General features: G+C 40.4%; 3 protein-coding genes and 1 long non-coding RNA gene across 4 annotated transcripts; 2 read left to right on the top strand and 2 right to left on the bottom strand.

The window, feature by feature from the left end:
- Positions 1-458: 458 nt before the first annotated feature.
- LOC306742665 (protein NipSnap homolog 2-like) lies at positions 459-8222 on the top strand. The gene is made up of 10 exons (XM_079225069.1): positions 459-559; positions 1728-1867; positions 1980-2025; positions 2393-2487; positions 3019-3089; positions 3214-3354; positions 4970-5001; positions 6225-6319; positions 6982-7065; positions 7260-8222. Exons 1-10 carry the CDS (start codon positions 468-470, stop codon positions 7322-7324), a joined length of 861 nt encoding a protein of 286 aa, XP_079081195.1. The 5' UTR covers positions 459-467; the 3' UTR covers positions 7325-8222.
- A 6-nt stretch (positions 8223-8228) lies between these two features.
- psph (phosphoserine phosphatase) lies at positions 8229-11998 on the bottom strand. Its single transcript, XM_079225070.1, has 6 exons — positions 11918-11998; positions 10243-10386; positions 9998-10132; positions 9153-9298; positions 8829-8977; positions 8229-8744 (listed from the first exon to the last, which is right to left on the bottom strand). Exons 2-6 carry the CDS (start codon positions 10380-10382, stop codon positions 8634-8636), a joined length of 681 nt encoding a protein of 226 aa, XP_079081196.1. The 5' UTR covers positions 10383-10386; positions 11918-11998; the 3' UTR covers positions 8229-8633.
- LOC306742667 lies at positions 11947-14048 on the top strand. The gene is made up of 6 exons (XR_013771075.1): positions 11947-12084; positions 12474-12542; positions 13015-13075; positions 13414-13520; positions 13818-13866; positions 13957-14048. It is a non-coding gene; the product is annotated as an uncharacterized lncRNA (long non-coding RNA).
- Positions 14049-14921: 873 nt separating this feature from the next.
- On the bottom strand, positions 14922-20807 carry phkg1a (phosphorylase kinase, gamma 1a (muscle); the record flags this gene model as incomplete). Its single annotated transcript, XM_079225067.1, has 10 exons — positions 20716-20807; positions 19654-19812; positions 18697-18875; positions 18428-18482; positions 18278-18343; positions 18017-18180; positions 16590-16680; positions 16152-16305; positions 15873-15998; positions 14922-15188 (listed from the first exon to the last, which is right to left on the bottom strand). Exons 2-10 carry the CDS (start codon positions 19731-19733, stop codon positions 14922-14924), a joined length of 1182 nt encoding a protein of 393 aa, XP_079081193.1. The 5' UTR covers positions 19734-19812; positions 20716-20807.
- Positions 20808-20987: the final 180 nt, after the last annotated feature.

Genomic DNA, 20987 nt, shown 5'->3' with positions numbered 1-20987 from the left:
GATTTTGAAATATTTCTAACAATTTTGAATGTTGTACTATTGGACGGACAAAACAAGAATTGTGAAGGTGTCACTTTAAACTGGTAATAGAGAGGGCATTTAACAGTATTTTAAGATAATTCTTTTAAACCAAACATTCTATTGATCAATGGAGAAAAATAATCAGCAAATTAATCCATATTGAAAAATAATTAGTTACAGTGATACAAAATAGTTAAAATCTGACAAACCTATAACCGTCACGAGGGGATACTTTTCCTGCATTTATTACTTTTACTTGTAATACTTAATAAGTAGGCTACATTTTCCTGATAATACTCACATACTTGTACTTGTATCTGTAACAGTGCGTTTTGACCGTGTGGTTCTGATACAGCGTCATCAGCTGTGAGCGCTAAGGGCGCTGCACCGCCACCTGGTGGTCACAGGTGGTAACCGCGTCTGCGCTGTGAGAACCATCATTGAAGATGGCGACTGGAGTCCTTCAGAGAGTTAGCGTTGGCCTGGGTCGGGCTACAAGCAGGGCCCAGGCGGCCGGACAGCTCGTCGTGTGGAGCAGGTGAGGCAGCGGTCCTCGTGTGCATGTCCAGTACTCCTCTCCGCAGTGTCTGTTGTCAGCTCGCGGGTCATTCTGGAGGTTTCTTTGGTGGTGACGGTGAGCTGGGGCACGTTAGCCCGTTTCCTGCTAGCCAGTCCTCAGTGGCCTTCAGCTTTACCTCACATGAGAGCCAACTCCTTAAAATAGTTTATTCCCGGATGTTTAAGCTTTAAACTGCGCGTGTTTTGCTGGTGAAGGAGAAATAATGCAAGTTTCTCTCATCTTTTGTTATTGAGCATCTCAAACGCTCAAGGTCAATTTGGTAAAGGTTGCTTCATTTAGTTGTATTTGTTTATCCTATTGATATAATATAATGCTGACGGATGCAGTGTCGTTAATACACTTAAGTAGTGGTGCGGGAAGTATTCAGATGTTTTACTTGAGTAAAAGTAGAGACATCGAGGTGTATACACAGTTGTCACATGTAGAAGGCATGCATTTACAATTTGAGTATTATCAAAATATACTTAAAGTAACCAACAGCAACATTACTCATTTAGTAAGATGCCCCATGTCAGAATAATGTTAATAATAACGTTGTATAATTGGATCCGAATTGTTGCTAAATTGATCTGCATGTTGGTTTAATTTGTATTCGTTTTACTGTGTATGCCAGGGATCAATCTTATATTAACCTTTTAATAATGCATCATATTTGTTGACTGTATTTTTAATCTGAATCTGCAAAGCAACTACTAACTAAAGGTATCAAATAGATGTTGTGGAGTTAAAAGTACAGTTGTACTTTAGTGGAACTATAATGTGGCAGAAAAGGGGAAATACCTCAACATTTGAGTGAATTTGTTATTTACTTTCCACCACTGACTGTTATATACTGTGACCTGTTTTATCACAACGTGTAAACTATATGAATCCGAGGTGCTGACGTTACAAGCCCTTTCTGTATTTAGACGGAGGTATTGTTCCGTAAAACAATAACTCAAAACCTGAAAAAGTGTTCATATATTTCCTTTAATGAAGCGTTTCCGCTCATTTAAAGATAATACGTTTATGTGACTGCAAATCTAACATCTAATCAGATATCAAGATAGTATAATAGGAAGCTGGTCTTACTGTAGATTCATACTGGTCATGAAATCATTTAATCATAACTCATCTGCGCTTGCAGGGGATTTACAACATCAACCATCAGCAATGGAAAGGACAGCTGGTTTAAGTCGCTGTTTGTGAGGAAAGTTGATCCCAGGAAAGATGCACACGCCACCCTACTAACCAAAAATGAGGAAAGTAATCTGTACAAAATTCAGTGTAAGTTCTCCTCAGTTTTTGTATATTAAGACAAACATCTATCCACATTTAAAAACAACATTCATCCTGGAGTAATGATAAGAGTGTTCTTAAGTATGACCTTCTTTTTCAGTCCATAATGTCAAGCCAGAGTGCCTGGATGCATACAACAAGCTGTGGTGAGTGTAATTTCATATTATCCTCTGAGCTGCATGCTGTTACCAACTGGTACTGAAGGAAAAGTAGTGGCAGTAGTAGCAGACGGGAACAACTTAGTACACTGTGGTAAAAATAACCCTGAGCAGTCTATTTCTGGAAGGTTATTGACAAGCTAGTGTGACTTCAGTCCTTCAAAGACCATCCTTGCTCATACCTAAGATGACTAAGTTGAGTTTGACTTATTATACTTGGGGAATCATTTTGGACTTGCAACCTTAGACAGACCCATGATTGTTTTCTAAATGTTGTTGGTTTTAAAGTGGATTTTGCCTTCAGGAGACTTGAATGCAGATTGAGTAAGTGGCTGATGTTTCTCATTTATCACAGTGAGGAAGTTTTGCCCTCAATCCATGCTGATAAGTACTACCCCTGTGAGCTGGTGGGCACCTGGAATACCTGGTATGGAGATCAAGACCAGGCTGGTAGGATTACTAACATCAACACATCTGCAGTGTGACAGTTATACATCATGAAACCTATAGTACTACCTAATTTTAGCATTCCTGTTACCCAGATTCAATATTTCTAACTCTTCTCATTCCACAACTACGTTATATTTTGCATTAATTGTTGTTCACAGATTCAAAATTCAACACTGGATTATTATCTTAATAGTACTTTTATACAAAGATGTATATCCATATATGTCCAGACTATCAAACAGCTATTTTTAATTGTGTTGTTTTATTAGCTAATCTTCAATTATCAGGAGGCAGTATATTAACTTTTAAAATTCAATTGTAAAAATCTATTATTTTCACAAAGACGTATATAGTTTAGGAAACTCCTGCCGTGTATTGATCCAACCTCCTTACACAGGGAGAATAATTATGTTTAAAGGTTAAGTTTTAGGAATGTTCTTTATTTAATCAGATTATTTAATGATCCTGCTTTTGGCCTTTTTTTGTAGTTTCTATGATGCATCTCTGATCTAGTTGAGTCCCTTTTCCTAGTTCATCTGTGGCGCTACAGAGGTGGATACCCGGCTCTAACGGAGGTGATGAACAAGCTCAAGCAGAATCCGGTAACGACTCCATCAGATTCATCTTGTTTGTGTCTCCCCTTCTACGGGCTTTAATAGTCTGCTAACAACAGAGTATAGCCACCAGTAGAAGTAAAGCTTATTGATCGGTGTCCATCCATTGCAGGAGTTCACAGCTTACAGGAAGGAGCGGGGTAAAATGCTGATGTCTCGCAGAAACCAGCTCCTGTTGGAGTTCAGCTTCTGGAACGAGCCAGTTCCACGAGAGGGCCCCAACATCTACGAGCTCAGGTCCTACCAGCTCAGGGTGGGTAACGCACCAACAAAACAGTTCACATGGAGATGTCTGTGATGAGTGAGTGATGGAAATGACTGAGCTAATAACCAGTTTGTTTTATATACTTTTGTTCAGGGAAAGTTGAACAAATAAAGTCTAATTTGGTCAACGTCTGAGCAGCTGGAAGTCACATCCACATCAGTTGTTGCAGAAAGGGACAGTGTAACTCTTTCCCTTTTCCTAGCTCACATTTTAACATTTAATCTGATGATCTGATGAAGAATCAGAAACGGTTTATTGCCTAGTATGTTACACATAGAAGGAATTTGGCTTGGTGGGCGGTGCATAAGAATAAACACAGTGCAATACTATAAGACATCATTTAAAAATGTACAATAAAATATAGTAATGAAATATCCTTATGTTTAAAAACAAGTATGTTGTTAAAGTGAGGTGGAACAGGACAAGGTGCTCAAAAGTCTTCATAACCACAGAGATCAGGGAGGGAGAGAGTCTGGGCCGCCTGCTTTGGGGGTTCTGACTTTTAAATAGTCTTTCAGCGTCTCTCTAGAATAGAGAAAGTCGTGATAGGCCTCGCTCATTGTGCTGTAACGGTGGTCTAAAGTCTTCTCCTTTCTGGTTGAGTTTACAGTTCATGATAAGAGTTCAGATCAGGAGAACAATGCTACAGAATCCTCGTTGCGTCGCTACACCACAAGACAAACGCTCTGCTTCTTAGACTTCTAAATTAGCTCCGCCCTTAAAAACCTACTGTAGTGCCCTCCAAAAACTAAGGTCACTACGTGGTTGCTCTTTTGCTAACTTTTCTGACGTGTGTAATTGATGACCAATGTCCAGGTGTAAACGTAAAGGTAGTTTATTAATTATTGCATATTTCTTGACACAAAACAAAAATATAGCAAGTCCTGGCTCAAACCTATTTGCGTATAATCAAACCATAAAATCAATCAAAACATTTTCTTATCTACATTACCACATTGACCTCTGTTCTCCCATCACCCATGGTCAAACACTGTTTGCTACTGCAATTAAGCAACAGCTGGCCCTAGTGCCCCTCCTGCTTATATTGGCCTTGTCTCACTTGAACTCTGCCTTACGCCCCCAAGTGGTGGGATGTCCAACATAAAAAAACACCCAACAAATGGATCTTACACCTACTGCAAGACATGTAGCGACCCTGTGACTTCAGCATTCAGGATCAGAGTGGTGCTCAGTCAACATTTGTGCTATTCTTTCCACCCCATAAACACTTTTTATCTACTTATGGTTGAAATTAAATCAGTAATCCAGGGTCTCAAGTCCTTGCATAATACTCAACACACATCACCCAGTCTTCAGATCAGTGCTCGCTGGGACGTGTGCAAGATATTATCCCTCATCCTGGCCTGGGCTTACATCTTAGAGGCAGCAGGGCGTTTGTTGTCCTAAGCGCCAGCGAATGATTGACAAACCCGCAGAGTGTAGTTGCCATTGCAGCTTATCTTTAGAAAGACAAATACACCCGTGTTACATCGTCACCATTTATTTGTACTCGTGTGTTTACTCTGGAAAGCAGGTGTGTTGCCAATCTGCTGTTTGGATAGTGCATTTATTGTAATAAAATATATTGTTTTCTCTCTTCCAGCCAGGAACCATGATTGAATGGGGTAATTACTGGTAAGGCAGCCTGAATTCATTTGATTCACTGAACTGTAGTTACAGAACAGTTGCACTACATGAAACCTTCCTCGCCACACTGTCATTAATAAGAGCTATTCCACAGAGAGGCACTGTTTTGAAGCTGAGCAGTCGTACTCTGAAGCCAAGTTTCAAATACAAGTGGAATATTATGTACACTACAAATGTGTCTACATATTTATTCATTATAAGGATCTTTTTTTGGAGCTGAAAGAGCCAACAGGTCAACTTCTATTAGGTTGTGACATGCAGTTGATTATAATTGATTTAGGTGAAGATGGGAGTTTTCTGCATACGCTTTAGTTTTCCATTGTTTTTTTTTTAGTTCAGTTTTTTTTATCTTTGATTGCCCTGTAGTGGGTTTTTGTTTCGGTCTTTGTACATTTCGTAACTTGTTTTGCACCTTTTGTCACCAATGTCGGCTTTAACAGATAATTCCAGTGTCACTGAAATGCCGTCATACTGTCAACTCTTCTGTATCCAATTCCAGTTCTCACATTTCTGCTAATTCCTAACTGTCATCTGCATGATTTTATGTGTCAGAATTTGAAAATCATCCAGGCTTTTCTGATTTGAGGAGTCACATTGCCCTTCGCTCTATTAAATCAACAGATTTATATTATTAAAGGGGTAAAAAAAAAAGAATTGATTAAAAGTTCATGCGTATGTTTGCTTTTAGGCTCACTATAACCAGCCAATATTTGAACAAACGTCTGGTCATGTAGATTATGCCAGCAAGGCAATTCAAGGCAATTTCCATATAATTTGTGTAACTGAAAGATTAAACTTCTTCTTAAAGTTTCAACATGACGAGCCAAAGCTTTGTAGTTTTGTATCCAGACCGTGACGATGATTTGAATAAGAACGTGTTTACTTTGGGTGGAAACATAACGGATTAAAAACACATTTCACATGGACTTGGCTTAAATCAAGATTCATAAACCTGCATACACTAAGTAATGACGTCACATCTTATGGTTGGATGGGATTTTTCTATGGATAATTACAACTATGGACTTTACGTTAACAAAAATGTAATTGTGTAATTGAAGAACAGTCGAGAATCGATTCAATCCTAATTTATAAATCCTTGTTTGAAGACTTGTCCAGTATTATGTGTGTCCAGGCCTGGTCGTGTCATGCCAGCTGCAGCCCTGGAGGGTTTTGGCCTGCTTTGTGACAAAAGTTGTTCTTGTCTGCAGGGCCAGAGCCATTAGATACCGCCAGCACAACAGTGAAGCTGTGGGAGGGTTTTTCTCACAGATCGGCAACCTCTATATGGTTCATCACCTCTGGGGTACGTCCACATACCAGCTGCATGGAAAAAGACTGACTGGCGCTGTCGCTGCGTAGATAAACACGCTGGTAGTTTCACAGAAAAACGGTTTTGATAAGTGACTGTTTGAATCATTTGTAAAGCAGCATTTGTTTTTCTGATTTTCTCCTTTATATTGTGAATTTTGGACTGTTGACTGGTCAAAAGAAAGAGCCATTAGAATTTGTCATTATTTGTTTAACTCAAAGCTGCACTAATGAATATTTTTCTACCAACATTGGATCAAATGGTTTTGTGTAATTTTAAACTAGTTCACTTGTAGCAAACTTGCAGTTCCTCTCAGTTCATTAGATTCCTTTAACATTGTTTGATTCAGTCAGGTCAAACTTGTTTTTCCAGCTGCAGCAGACGGTCTGCAAGAAAGTAGCAGATAAAGTTAGCGACTAGCTGGTGGAGCATTTAGAAGATGTTTCCCTTTTAGAAATTAGTGTAGACCAAAAAAGAGCTTTCACCACAACTTTAATTCTGATTTCATCTCATGTTTACATGGTAATTCTGTCTGAAAATGTCGTTAAAATATAAACGATTGGAATGGGTAAAGAAAATAGTTGTAAATAAATTAAGCAAAACTGCCACTGACTTAGTGCAGCGATTCACTTTACTGTGTGATTTGTTGGTTTCAGCTTACAAAGACCTCCAGTCCAGAGAAGACACGAGGAATGGCGCCTGGCAGCAGGAGGGCTGGGACGAGGTGGTGTATTACACAGGTGAGGCACAAAAAAAGTCCTTACTAAACAAAACATTGGTGATAGACTCAGTTGTGTGACTGAAATTTTTTGAGGGCTTTGTGCAACTTGTCTTGAGTAACAACATATTGAACTTTAAGAACTTGCTGAACCTGATCAATATCAGAAAGACTTTAAACTGTGAGCACGCACTAAATCTTTCCACCCCTCTCCAGTTCCTCTCATTCAACATATGGATTCCAGGATTATGATCCCGACGAAGGCTTCCCCTCTGCAGTGAAATGAGCCGAGCTGGCACCCTTTTTGAATGTTACATCCATCCAGAGCATCAGTATCATTGTTTCAACTTCCCTTTTCTTGTCCTTGCTTAATCACTTCAAGGTTACCAGGACAGAGGAGGCAACAATGCCTCCCACATATCAGCAATCAAAGTGGTAAAAAAGAAAAAACACCCAAAAGGTCATGACAATGCACAACCTCTTTTATTAGTTTTTCTAATTCTGGAGCAGGTTGAGTAAATTTGGCCAAACCTGCTGATGGTTGTTAAATCCAACGTCTGGTGCCGCATTAACACTGGTCCATGATGAGCTCTAAGTTTAGAACCATCCAAAGTTACGTGAAAAGATGTGCAAATGTGAGGACAGCTAGGAATAATAGTGCTGTGCACGCTCACTGCAGTAGGTATTTATTTATTAAGTGTGCTGAGGTTTGGCACTTTGATGCAAGCCTGCCATTGCATATTCAGATTTGTTGCTAATGACGATAAAAGTAATAACCGTGTAAAATGTAAACCTCTGAATTTTGTATCTGATTGAGGTCTATTATAAATCACACATTCTTTGGCAAACTACTCCTTTCAATTGCTTTTTCTGGATGTTACTGGGGTTCCCTGTCCTAATGTTGCAGTTTCATGGTGCTGTGTTTGTAACTATGACTTCTACCCTTTTTTCGTGTGAAGACAGCACGCCTACTTTCAGAAATGGTTTTAAGCCAATCTGTTTTAATGGGGCATAACATCACGTATAATGAACTGTCCATCAGTTTGGCAGTCATGCTGCTGCACATAGTAATATCGTAAAAGGACGCATGTTTATCTTGTCTGTTTGTTCATCGGGTTGTAGGGAACAGTGTGGATGGAAGGACAAGAACACCAACACAGATTAAAGCAGTTCAACATCTTTGACAGCATGTTCTTGTGTTTAATGCAGATGTTCTTTACATGACATAAAACTCATTGACATGTCTAGTTACATATTGAAATAAAACATTTCTATTGCTCATTGCATAATAATACACACAAGTTATATTAGCTTACCTAAAGGCTTTGACTACAAAATGTGCAAAAAACACTAAAATCTTCTTCTAAACCTTCACGTAAACAGTGTTATTCTTTTGGTATCTAGTATAAAAGTCAATAGAGCAACATTATCATGAAGGTACAATTGGTCTCGCTAATGTAAACATTTTCATTCATTATAAAAATCTATTGAGTAGAAGGAAAATGTGCAGGAATCAAACCACCATCAGAGGCACAACCGTAGAGGCAATATATAAAATGTTAAAAATTAGTAACTACTCTTTTAGCTTCTTTAAATATGTTCTAGTTCCTTTAGCATCTCCCCAAAACTTGTCACGTACCACAAAGACTTCTCCTTAACCGGCTGCCTGATGACATTCCCACCAAATCCAATGAACGCACTCTGAGGATAAAAGAGATAACACTAATTACATTCTTGCTCCAAGACATGGTTTTAAGCAGCACAATACACCATGTGAACACTTACAGCAGGAGGGCACGCCTCTAGATCCGTCGCTCCATCTCCAATCATCACCACAGTCTTGAAGCCGTATTGTTCCTTTAACATGCTGATGACTTTTCCTTTTCCACCACCCTCAGCAGTGGGCTGGCTCTCGTCAAAACCAGCATACTCTCCTGGATAACACACAATTTAAATTTCAAAATGCAAAACCATTCCTCTGCAACAAAGCTAAGCAATCAAAGAAAAAAGGATTACAGCCTCGTCAATCCACTTTTCACTTATTCAAGACAACACAATGTTTCACTCTTCTAAAAAAACAAACAGTAAAAACTCCCCTTGAGCTCTTACCATTGAAGTAGAACTTGAGCCGGTTGGCATAAACATGATGCAGGGGAATGTTTAGCTGCGTGGCCACATGTTCAACGATGCAGCGGAAACCGCCTGAGATGAGGAACACCTTTATGTTTCGCTGGTGCAGACGCTCCACAAGCTCCCTAGAGGAAAATGTAAGGCCATTTATAGACATTCAATTTTGATAACGTTTTTGCTGACATTTTTATATAGTAGGCAATAGCAAACTCATTTGGACCAACTATGGCCAAGCCATGTTGTACATTTACCATGCGCACACACATTAACGGCTTGATGCGTGTACATAAGCATCTATGTACAAAAGGAGCAGGAAATGCTAAATCATACATAGCATTATGCTAGCTCTCATTTATCTAATAAAGAATACTTCACTTAATAAACTGTCTATAAATACATGCAGGCAACCCATCCTGACTCCTGGATGACAATGTTGGAAGTTTGAACCCTAAATAAACAGATTTGTCTTTTATTAACATTTTCCAAAGATACAATTTACAAATATGCTTTTAAGATATATATATATATATATATATATATATATATATATATATATATATATATATATATATATATATATATATATATATATATGTATATCCATAGATAGAGAGAGAGAGAGAGAGATTTCCAAAAACATGATATTGTTTTTTTCCACTTTCTGTGCTAAATGGCTACAATCATAAACCCAGATGGTCGTAGTTGGTTAAAAGTACTCAACATTCAAATCGCCTGTGCATACCGATATTTCTGTATTGTGTGAAACTCAAGGTCTACTGAATGACATTTCTCAAATGAAGTGGTATCTTCACACACACACTAACCTGATACCTGGAGTCAGCTGAGGCGGGTGGTCCGTTATCAGTTTGTTCACTTGTTCCCTGGAACATCGGATGATGGAAAGACGCTCAATCAGGGCTGCTTTAAATGTCATTGAGCCACCCATAGCTTTTCGAGTCCTGAATTGTGAAAACGGCAACATATTGGCAAAATATTTCAAACAAATCCAGAGATCAAATCAAAATGTGGGTTTAGTGCACGTTACGTCAAAGTGATGTTGACGACATACATTTCAGTGACTGCATCCCCCACGCCACAAAATTTGGCAAGTTCATCTATGCCTTCTTCTTTGATGACGGTGCTGTCCACATCAAAACAGACAGCGTCTGCTCTCCGGAAAACTTCCTTTGTCTGTGAAAGAGTTGCCATGATGCTGGAAAAAGAAAAGTACACAATATAACAACAAAAGCAGCATTTCAAAAGGACTTGTGAGTCTGATGGCATAGACGTCTTATGGCATATAGACATCTGGCTATATTAGGAAGTCATCTAAGGGTAAATCATTAGCAGGGTCCCGAGCAGAACTGGCTGGTTCAACGTGAGGTCTGTAATTTCCGCCGGCAGCTGCATAATTTAATAATCTAAACTAAGCCATGTATGCAGAGGTTGTCTTAAATCCACTGAAGCAGCAAATGCATCCATTGACGGAAATATGTGCAAACATGTCTGCATCGACGGATCTCAAATTAAACACGTGTTCCGGTTCGGTGGTATGCGAAGAAAAAAAAAAAAAAAAAAAAGCATTATATAAAACGGCCTGGTTGAACAAGCTATAGGCTGGTATGGACACTCTCTGCACGGATTGCGTCACCCCGATGCGCACTACGAAGGACCTGGACGGGCGAGACCAAAAACCCATACAAAGTAAACTCGGCAAAACGAGCAGCCACTTCTTGTTTGGTGTACAAGTAGCGTACTGCTGCACGCGACTGGCATGCAAATAGCACGGATTTACGTAACGAGTGCCCGTTAACTGGCACAGAGAGGACGGTGCGTTGACGTTACCTGTCCCCGGCGCGGTCCACTTTGCTTGGTAAGAGCGCTTCACACACTCACACACAAATGTCGACCGTAAACGAGTCACGCTGCCACTGCTCGCTAATGACTGTGACACACATATAAAAAGTTCCGGTGAGGTACTTACTGGTGAGAGGCGTGTTTGGTAAGACACTAAAATCACCCGGACCTTGGAGAGTCGGTGACTAGGAGAGCTGCTGAGTGCGGGACCAATCAGAGCGAAGCCGGTGAGGTCCCGCCCACTAGCCCCCCGCCAGTTGGTTGGCACGTTTACATGACGGCAGCAACGGTCAACCCAAGGCTAACGTTGTACAGTAAAATGGTTGTCTGGGGCTACACTTCCACATTCTTTGACTAATCTGTGGGTGCAAGTCTACATGCAGTCCCAGAAGTTTATGTTGTATTATGTTTGTACAAAAGTATAGTATTATAGGCGTTGCAGAGCCGTTATATGTGCGGTAACAATGTAACTGTGCATAAAGTAGATTACAATTACAATACAAATGATACATGTACTGGCAAGATGTCAATTTAGAGAAAATAATGATAGCTGCATATCCTTTGAAAATGTAGTTGTCTTTCTTTAATGGCCATGTGTAGCAAATGGAGCCACGTAATTTGTTTATTTTTCCCAGCTAATTGTATTTAAATAAAATGTCACATCCAAGCAGCAATGAAGTAGTCAATCACGTCAACTATCAATATATCTGGATACACAGGTTTAGAGCTGAGGAGGAATGAATGAGTGGGAAGGAGGAGTTATTGTTGTATTTAGTAAGCAGATATGTTAGGTTAAATCCAGTAGGTGGCGACAAGGCGACATTTTGGCTACCGGCCGCTATTAACAACCATAGAAGAAGAAAAACAGGAAGCGTTGTTCTACTTACTAGAAACGACGCTATCAGGCTTCTCCACATTTACGTCAGCGGCTAGCAGCATGGAGACCCTCGTACATATAACATGTCGCTCTCTGTCGTCCACGTTTGCTGTAAAACGGAACCAGGTTTTAAATGGAACAATACAAAGTTGAGCCTGCAACTCTGTAACGCTGCAGGTAATCCTAGCTGGCTAGATTCAGGCTCAATGTATTTGGTTAAAGGTTTTTCGATGTGGACGTGGAAAGCAGCACGCGGCTCACCGCCATGTGCTGCTTTTCCACATGCTAGAAGTAACTTGCATCGCAACTTGGTGACTGTAGGAAAGCAGTTGTTTAGGCACATAAGTCATCTAATTTTTTGTTGTTGCTATAACGCCACGAGACTAATGCAGTTATTCGCATAGATAATGACTTGTATTGCCAAACGGGCCCAGCGTTAAGCTGTGTTTCTAGACTTTTAATTTGAGTGGGAAATTAAGAGAATGTACTTTTGTGTGTGTGTGTATGAAATATATGAATTATGCTCAGGGTGATGTTAACTTTTTGGTGCTTTGTGATAACTTCAGAGGAGTTGGAGAAGATGACCTGACTCATCATGGAGGAGCTCCCAGCCTGAAACACGCCATGTGGCAGAGGTGAGGAGATATACCGTTCATCATCATACTGGAAGATAATAATTCAACACTGGGAATGTGTGCCAATAAAACTTTATTTTCCTTCAGGGCAGACATGTTGACCTGTCAGATTAGGAACAATACTGATGTATTAAATGACATGTATGATGGCAGCCTTCCACTTAGGGGAGGCCCTGGTATTGTGCAGGCCTGCTCACTGCTAAGGCTCACTGGGACACCTAATCATTGTTAGCAATTTCACCTCTGTGTTTTCTACTATGAAAAGTCATGATGTGTGCTCTAAAATAAAACTCCTTAACAAGCAAAATGAATGCCATGACAGACTCATATTTTCTGAATATAATTGAAGTTAATGCCTTTTTTTGTTTCTATCTGGGCATCAATCATATAATATGGAGCACACATGTTGTAAATTACCTAGTCAAGGTGTTAACTCTTTGAAATCATTTTCTGTTGCTGATCTCTCTTCTAGATGCCTTGTCTGAAGATGGGATTATTGATCCTGATGTGGCCAAGAGTACAACCACAAAGAGGTAACTATTTAACAATAACATGTATTTGAATGCATGGAGAATTCTGTTTTACTCATAAATAGTAAATGCAGTCAGACACCATGCCAAATTATTGTTTTCACACACTGACTCAACAAAGGATAGAGTGCTAATTATGTGCCTCATTCTTACGTCAGAGTGAATACAGAAACGTGGTTTTCTTAGATATGTGACTCTTTGAATAAGATTGTCTTACTCTGCTTCAACTATCATTGATCAGTCATACCCTTTATTTAGATATTTTACCAAAAGCATTGTTAAGCCGTCACATGTCAGACACATTCATCTCATAGACTCAATTATACTTTTTGTTGTTGCAGCATTCGTCAGAATATGTATTCATGGAGAAGTGCCGTAATGGACGCGCTCAGTCACCCTGCTGATCACCAAAGAAACATGGTTGCTACAACTGAAAGGCCCGAGGACGGTATGTTGGCACCCACTCTTATACACTGACATGCAGCATAATTAGTATTCCTAGCGGTGAAGAAGTCACCACTGAGGCATGGACGAATTCTGTTCCAGCTGTTCTGTGCTGGATACAGTCAGACACCATGCAAAAGCCTAGTCTCATTTCTGGCAAATGACTGGGTGAGTGCGCCCCTCGGCCTCATCCAACTATACAGGAATGAGTACAATGATACACCTAGAAAATGAAGGTGCTGCGCGACTATTTCTTTTTTTTTAGTTATTTTTTGTATCTTTTATTTTCTCAATTCTGCAGTGGCTACTTTTGAAGAGGGGCACAAGAAAAGTCAACTCCTTTCTTCATGGTAAGAACATGACAATGAAATATCCAAATATCTATTAACCCTCGCTGTGATTTCTTTAACTAAATGCTTTTATTGTTTTTCGACCCGCAGCTCCACAAGGGAAAGCAGTATCTAATGCACAATGCAGCCTTTGGGAGGCTGGATCTCACTCTTCTTTTGTAATAAACTTTAACTGTTCAAAATGGGTCTTGTGTATTAATTTTTTACATTAGTTTAAAGTTGTTGGACAAAAAGGGTAAAGAAAATACAATCCACATATCTTAATTTTAAAAGCACCACAAAGTTTGCACCTTTACAATAACAAGACTTGGAGTTTTACATGAAATGCACAGTTTAATAAATAAATCCATAACATTATTTTTAAAGGGGTAATCATTAAAACATCCCTCAAAGCCGTTAAAGTAAATTGAGTACGGTTCATCCTGTATAATGATCAAATAGGTTTACAGTACACGTAATTTCAAGTATGGAGGTTAACTGATTAATAGTCTAATCTATTTCCACACGTTTTGCTTTGGCTGTCAAAGTTCTAATTAAAAAAAGACCATTTGAAGAGTTAACATAATACTACATGTCATTCAACCAGAAATTCTTCAGGTGACTTGATGAATGATCATTTAAAAATCAAATCCATATTCTAATCTTGAACACAACAAATACTTGTTTAGATGTCATACAGTAAAAGATAATGTGGAACAATATTCTCCATGTTTGAGATATGGAGAATTATGCATAGTATTCAAAGAGTTCTGTTTTCAGTCAAAACAGTTGAATGGGTTTGACAGACAATATTTCCACTAAACTGCTATTTTACCTTTAAATCAACATTTAGGATAAAGTGTTGAACAGTGGGGATGTTGCAGATGTTTAGTTTGCCACATTTGGCAGTTCTTTAAAATTCATTAAAGCAAAACCGACACTCCACATTTAAGACAAACTTAAATGAACCTTATCTGGTGGTAGTTGGTTACATTTTACCAGTGAATTTCCTTTATACACCAGAGAAGAGCATCGAGTATCATTCCCATTAATATGCCCCGAGGAACAAGTGCTCATTACCAGATGTGGTGGACCGGCTCGTCGGCCTCGGCAGCCATCGACAGCAGGATAGCCTTGGGAGTGTTCTCGAAAAGTGCTGCTCTGTTCTGAGTTTGTCCCTTCTTGACCCAGTGGCCATAGATCTTGAATGCACACGCGTCGATGAGCTTGCGGATGGGCTTGACGGCGTACGGGTCGCTCTTGATCACCTCCTTGGTGACGGGCTTGGCACGGCGGTAGTTGCAGTAGATTCGCATCGTTGCGAGAACAGTCATGGAAATGACCTGAAAGAACATTTTGGGAAAAGTTCACTGAGTACTACAGGTATATTAAATGTGGTGAAAGTGTACTTGCCACTCACCGTAACAATGTTTCTTTACAAGACCCCCATACCCATACTCTCAAGACTGATGGCTTTCTTACCCTCCTATTAGTTTATATCCTTCTTTATGGACAACAATTTGTTTTCATTCATTTCAGTGCACAATGAAATTAATTTAATTAGAAAAATTACCTTCAAACTTGTTTTTAATAAACTCTAAAATTATTGGATAAGGCATTTGGACAGGGCTAACCAAGTGAGTAAATATGCTAAACTGTTGTAAATAAATCAATAAATTGTAAAATTATCTTTGAAGGACATTTTAATTAAATTTACTCTGTAATGGAAAATTACCATATGCCATTTTGGAATTGGGCCGGTTGAGTGAATACGTATACTGTAATCAGAGTTTCCTATCGTGTGGTATTAATGGTGAGAAAGCCATCCTTGTTGCTGTGCTCGCGGGCACCATCTCTCAAAAATCATTACATTTTGATTCTATTCAGGTCAGAGAGCTCGACTGCTTGCCTTGAGTTTGTCTTACGGTCATGGATATTATGAAGTGGAAGGTGAGAAATAAATCTCAACATTTATGGTATAAACTGTGTATCTTAATTTAATTCACACGTCTTTTTTTACTTCTCACCTTGAATCGCCTGTATGGAGTGAACTGCCGCACTTCATTCACCACATACTGAGAAAAGAATGAGTGGTTGAGGACATCTGTCGCTGTGTATCGCTGCGTTGGGTCCACTACCAGCATCCGGGAGATCTGAGGAAACCGCACAGAGGATTTTATTTATTCTTCTGTAATTAAAACCGTGTAGCAGCTTCATATAATTGTCCCAAGTGATATCAATACTTAGTCAAACACCAAAAGTATTGTAACAAAACCCAACTAGCAGAAGTAGAGATGAGAGCCTACCAAATCTTTTACAGTGTCTGAGCGGTCCTCCCACTCTGGAGACGAGTAGTCGTAGCTCCCAGACAAGATCATACGCAGCATCATCATCTGTTTCCTGTGCCAGAAGGGCGGAGAGCCTGCGAGTAGCGTGTACATGATCACCCCTGAACTCCATCTGCAGGCAGCAACCAGGAGAAAAAAAAGCTTAAAGTGTGTAAACGGTGTGTACATCAATCATCCTGATAACCTGGAAAGTGTGCAAGCCAGGTCACAGGATAACATGAGTTACTATATTGTGCATGAGCTTACAATAGATCCACATTGCTGCGGTATTTGTACATTTACATACTTTATAAGCCATTTGTTAATATTTGTAATAACTTTGTTGCTTAAATTGTTTAGTTTGTATATCTGACACTGATAACTTCCTGCTGTTTCGTGTGTTTCTTGCTCACTCACATGTCCACAGCAGTACCGTATCCTGCATGCCCTCCGTCCATGGAGCACTCGATGATCTCCGGAGCGAGGTAACCAGGAGTCCCGCACACCTCTGCATCACAAGATGCATCAAACTCGTGAACTTTAAAACCCACATTGACAAAGCTTGAAAAAGTGTTTCACCACTTGGTCTCTGGCAGAAAACCTTATAAGGGTGTCATCTTGTTAATCTGATGGATATTGGTGGTAGTACTAGAATGTCCAAAAGTCAACTTTACTTAAGTCATCACATACATACATGACATTTGACCTCTGCATCTCACCCATCCCCAAGAATACTTCCACATGCAGACAGGTGGCGCCTTGAGATTAAAGGATGACCCACTCTAAACCGTGAGCCACAGCCGTCCAAAATCAATCATACTCCAGTAGAAGTACTATGGAACTACCTTTTGTAAACTACTTAAATAAAATTACATTAGTTCCTATATTGAAGAGTATTTCAAGTAGCAGGCTAATGTCACCTCTCCTGACTGTGATCATTCTATGTGTCATTATCAACACCAGAGATTACAAAGTGCTTTACAAGAGGAAAAAAACAACATTTGCAGTCAATTCGTCTCCAAAACAGCAATGCACACAGCAAGAGTTTCTCAGAGATCATCTAATGTGGGTGACGTAAACCTGTGAGCCATGAAAGCATAACTGTAGGGTTTTCTGTAGTTCCTATCCAAGCAAAAGAAGTTAAGAAAATAATTAAATCACATTATAACTTCACTTTCTAACCCACTCAAATACGGTAACTTGAGTGCTTGTAATTACTTTCCACAAGTGGCTTCTGTCTCAGTTGAACATCAATATGCATCACACCATTTACCCACATCTGAGAACATGTTGAAATGATCCACCATAGTTTGCATTAAGACGTTCATTTACTGTAGATCTACAGATTTGAGCTTAACTCTATTGCATATTTACCAACTAAACTAAATGATTTGAGGATACACAGTTCCATGGGACATTTGACTTGCCAGTTCCCACTGCTAATAATGATCGGATGCTCTCGGAGTCTTATTTGAAAGGTCAGTGTCCTCGGAGTGTCTGAGACTACAGCAAATACATACAGTGTCCTGTTGCATCTTAACCTTTGTAAGAGACGCTCAGGGAGACGGGAGCATGTTGTGAAACCAGACCCAGATTCACAGCCGACCACCAGCAGCTGCTGTAACGGCACTGAAGGTTTTAAACATAGTAACTGTAATAGAAACAAATATATCTGTAGCCGAGTACACTGGGGGGAATTTCTAATCTGAATATGTCAGTGTGAGCAATTTCTTTTCACTTTTGAACCACCTGGACGTAAACATGTCATTTTTGAAAGGACTTTAAATGTATTCAGATAATATGATAATGTTTGCTGGTTGGTTTCCATGTCGGCTCTCACCGACCTTTGAGCCTCTGTCCCGGCTGGACTTGCACAGCAAAGCCAAAGTCGGTGAGTTTAATGTTCATCTGGTCGTCTAAAAGGATGTTCTCAGGCTTCAGGTCCCTGTGGACGATGTTCTGGCCGTGGAGAACCTGGACCACCTTCAGCAGAGCACGCATGATGTTCCTAAAACCAACAAACACCAAACCCGACCAGTCTTTTAAGAATTAGGACAATTCATCGCTTTTGTGTTAGCAGATAGTGACCTAACACTCTTACTGACCGGGTTTCCTTCTCACTCAGAGTAACTTTCTCTGTGAGGTAGTCAAACAGTTCACCTCTCTTCATCCTGTGGGACACAAAACAAAACAATTGAAAAGCTGCTTGGTTGAATTTCTGTTTAAAACTCAGTCGTCTAAAACTTGACACTTACAGGTCAAACACAAGGAAGAAGAAGGCGTTGGACTCGTAGCAGTCTTTGAGCTGTACTGGAGAGGAGAGACATTTAAAGGTACACTCAGTATTGATTGAAGACAGACACAACTAAGAGCACACCTCACCACACCTGACCTCTTGAGCAGGCGAGTGAGACAAAACCCGGACAAGCTCTTTTGGCTTTCTGAGACTTGTATTGCAGATTCACGTTTAAATAAAGCAATTCAAATATTTGTATGTTTCCCCCCGGAGAATAAAAGGGCTTACTGATGTTATCTTGTCCGCAGACTTTCCTCAGGATGTCGATCTCCTTCACCGTCGCCTCTCTGATCTCCTCGATCTCCTGCGGGGTCGTCTTGTCCGAGGGGGTGATGTCGATGATCTTCACCGCATACTCCTGAGACGTCCTTTTGTTGATGCAGCGACGCACCACGCTGCTCACTCCCCTGAGGAAGAGAACAACACTTCACATCTACAGCTTTGTGAGGTTACTTGTTTCTTCGCTTAAGGGTTGCGCTTGAGCTGGACTCGAAGACTTTGGCTGCTGCTTTCTGTGATAACTGTTGGATGTTGTTCTCAACATCCTGGAGGTGTTTTTTTTCCATGTTCTTCCTATATACTCTAATGTTACCTGTGGAGAAGGAGCCTCATCTTGATGTGATGAGCATAAAGTCAAAGACTGTAATTTCTATGTATTTAATTATTCTATTTTGTCATTTAGAGGGAACCCAACTGCCTCTCCATCCCGTTTGTGAAGCTCCCTGAGCCATGTGAAGAGTACTAGAGCAGCCGAACACATTGTTAGAGTCTGGTGACCTCGTGACCTGCATGTTTAGAAATAAAGTTGCATTATGTAATCTAACAGGGTGCCGTCCAATCCAGCATAGCTCTCAACACTAAACCTTTGTCCAAAACACCCTGAAGTTCATGAATGCGGCCTCCTTGAACACTGTGTGTGTTATGTAACAGCACCACCGTCTGACAGATGGAGGTGAATGACGATGAGAGAAAGAAAAGCTCTGGCACTGTAGGCATTTCTCAGGGACTTCTGGGAAACTTCAGGGAAACCATCGGACTTGTTTTCCACATCCGCGTGTCTGGGCCGGTTGTTTACCACATGTTGGTATGTGGCCCCTTTAAAGGATTACTGTAGTTTAACATTTTGGAGAGATATGATTCTTCTCTGCTTGTGCTCCGGGTTGATTAAAGTCTTTATGAACATACCTTCCCAGAATCTCTTTGGTCTCGTACTTGTCGTAGAACTCCTGGGCTCCCACCCAGTCAGCCTCGTCCTCTTTGGTCATGGTTGGTGGCTGTGATGTCGGTTCACCACCGAGGCTGCACAACCTGCTCTCTCCTCTCACAGCTCACAGCAGTCTGTCGCTGACGGAAACAGTTTGTATTTTCAATAACACAGCACTGAACACAACGCATTATTAATCAAGCATCAGGAGGAGCCCTGTAATGTTATTTAAATTGATTATCATTGCGAAGTGGAATTGTTTTCGGCTACGTTATGCAGGAATGCAAAACATTTGCAGCTTCTCAAACTGCTCTTCTCATATTGGAAATTGTATATTTTAGGGTTTCGGGACTGCTGGTTGGATGTCTCTTTGTGCTTTGAGAAATAATGGCCTTTTTTAATTGAGATAATATGGCGAATGATGGCTCATACAACTAACCACTAATCGCAGATTAACTGCAACGATACATGACGTTATATACATCTATCATGACGTTTTTAACATCTTAATCTGCAAAGTAGCGAGTCCTTATCTATGAAAACATATAATGCATGTCGAAATTAATTTCCTTTATGATGCAGTAGAGTAGAAGTATAAGGGAGAATATGCACTCAAGCATATTGATACGCGACTGAGGAGCGACTTGGCGTTTCCGGCGTTTGCATTTCATGCATATTTCACTCTTTTCTTAAAATTAAAGGTTTCGAGATGCATAATGAGTGAATTGTCACCTTGTACACATGGACGCCATCATTCATATGGATGGAACGACCTCTTCCACTGTTCTTTGTAATTGTGCAGTGTTTAAACTCCGTCTCACTCGTGTTGATTAACAGAAAATAAGCGAATGAACCGTCTCGGCTCGCGACTCGCCGTCATTACCGTCACACCACTGGGTGCAGACTAATTAAGCAACGTGCCACAGTGTGGGAACAAAATATCCCTCTCGTCCTCTGTCACCATTTGACCTTTTGCGGGCTCCAGTAATAAACACATTAAAGGGACATAATGGAGGGGAGAATAACCCCGCTCGGTCTCTCACCTCGTGTCGGTCAGTCCCGGTTATTCCGGTTATCCATCACAAGCGCTCGGTCTGGTCGTGAGGCGGCAGAGGACGGACGAAGAGCTCCGGTCAGACCCCGGTGCTGTCGCAGCTGTGTGGTGCCGCTAAAGGGCGAACTTTAATGTCAGACGCCAAAAATAAATAGATGCTTCCGCAGCAGCACTCTCTGAACGCGTGTGTGCACTAAAGCCAGCTCCATGAAATAACAGCCTGCTGCTGCCCTCGCCGTGAGACGTTGAGAGAAGGAGAGG

Source organism: Taurulus bubalis, assembly GCF_910589615.1.
Source record: "Taurulus bubalis genome assembly, chromosome: 10".
NCBI classification, from domain to species: domain Eukaryota; kingdom Metazoa; phylum Chordata; class Actinopteri; order Perciformes; family Cottidae; genus Taurulus; species Taurulus bubalis.
Note: the sequence above shows the minus strand (reverse complement) of the source record. Positions and strands in the feature narration are given on the sequence as shown.

What these genes read in the sequence shown, in the direction of transcription:
- LOC306742665 (XM_079225069.1), top strand. Translation starts at nt 468, where the DNA reads ATGGCGACTGGAGTCCTTCAGAGAGTTAGCGTTGGCCTGGGTCGGGCT. An exon ending in ACAAGCTCAAGCAGAATCCG is followed by an intron (nt 3,090 to 3,213) that starts GTAACGACTCCA and finishes CATCCATTGCAG; the next exon opens with GAGTTCACAGCTTACAGGAA. An exon ending in TATGGTTCATCACCTCTGGG is followed by an intron (nt 6,320 to 6,981) that starts GTACGTCCACAT and finishes TGTTGGTTTCAG; the next exon opens with CTTACAAAGACCTCCAGTCC.
- psph (XM_079225070.1), bottom strand. Translation starts at nt 10,382, where the DNA reads ATGGCAACTCTTTCACAGACAAAGGAAGTTTTCCGGAGAGCAGACGCT. An exon ending in GGGGATGCAGTCACTGAAAT is followed by an intron (nt 10,133 to 10,242) that starts GTATGTCGTCAA and finishes TTCACAATTCAG; the next exon opens with GACTCGAAAAGCTATGGGTG. An exon ending in GCTCAAGTTCTACTTCAATG is followed by an intron (nt 8,978 to 9,152) that starts GTAAGAGCTCAA and finishes TGTGTTATCCAG; the next exon opens with GAGAGTATGCTGGTTTTGAC.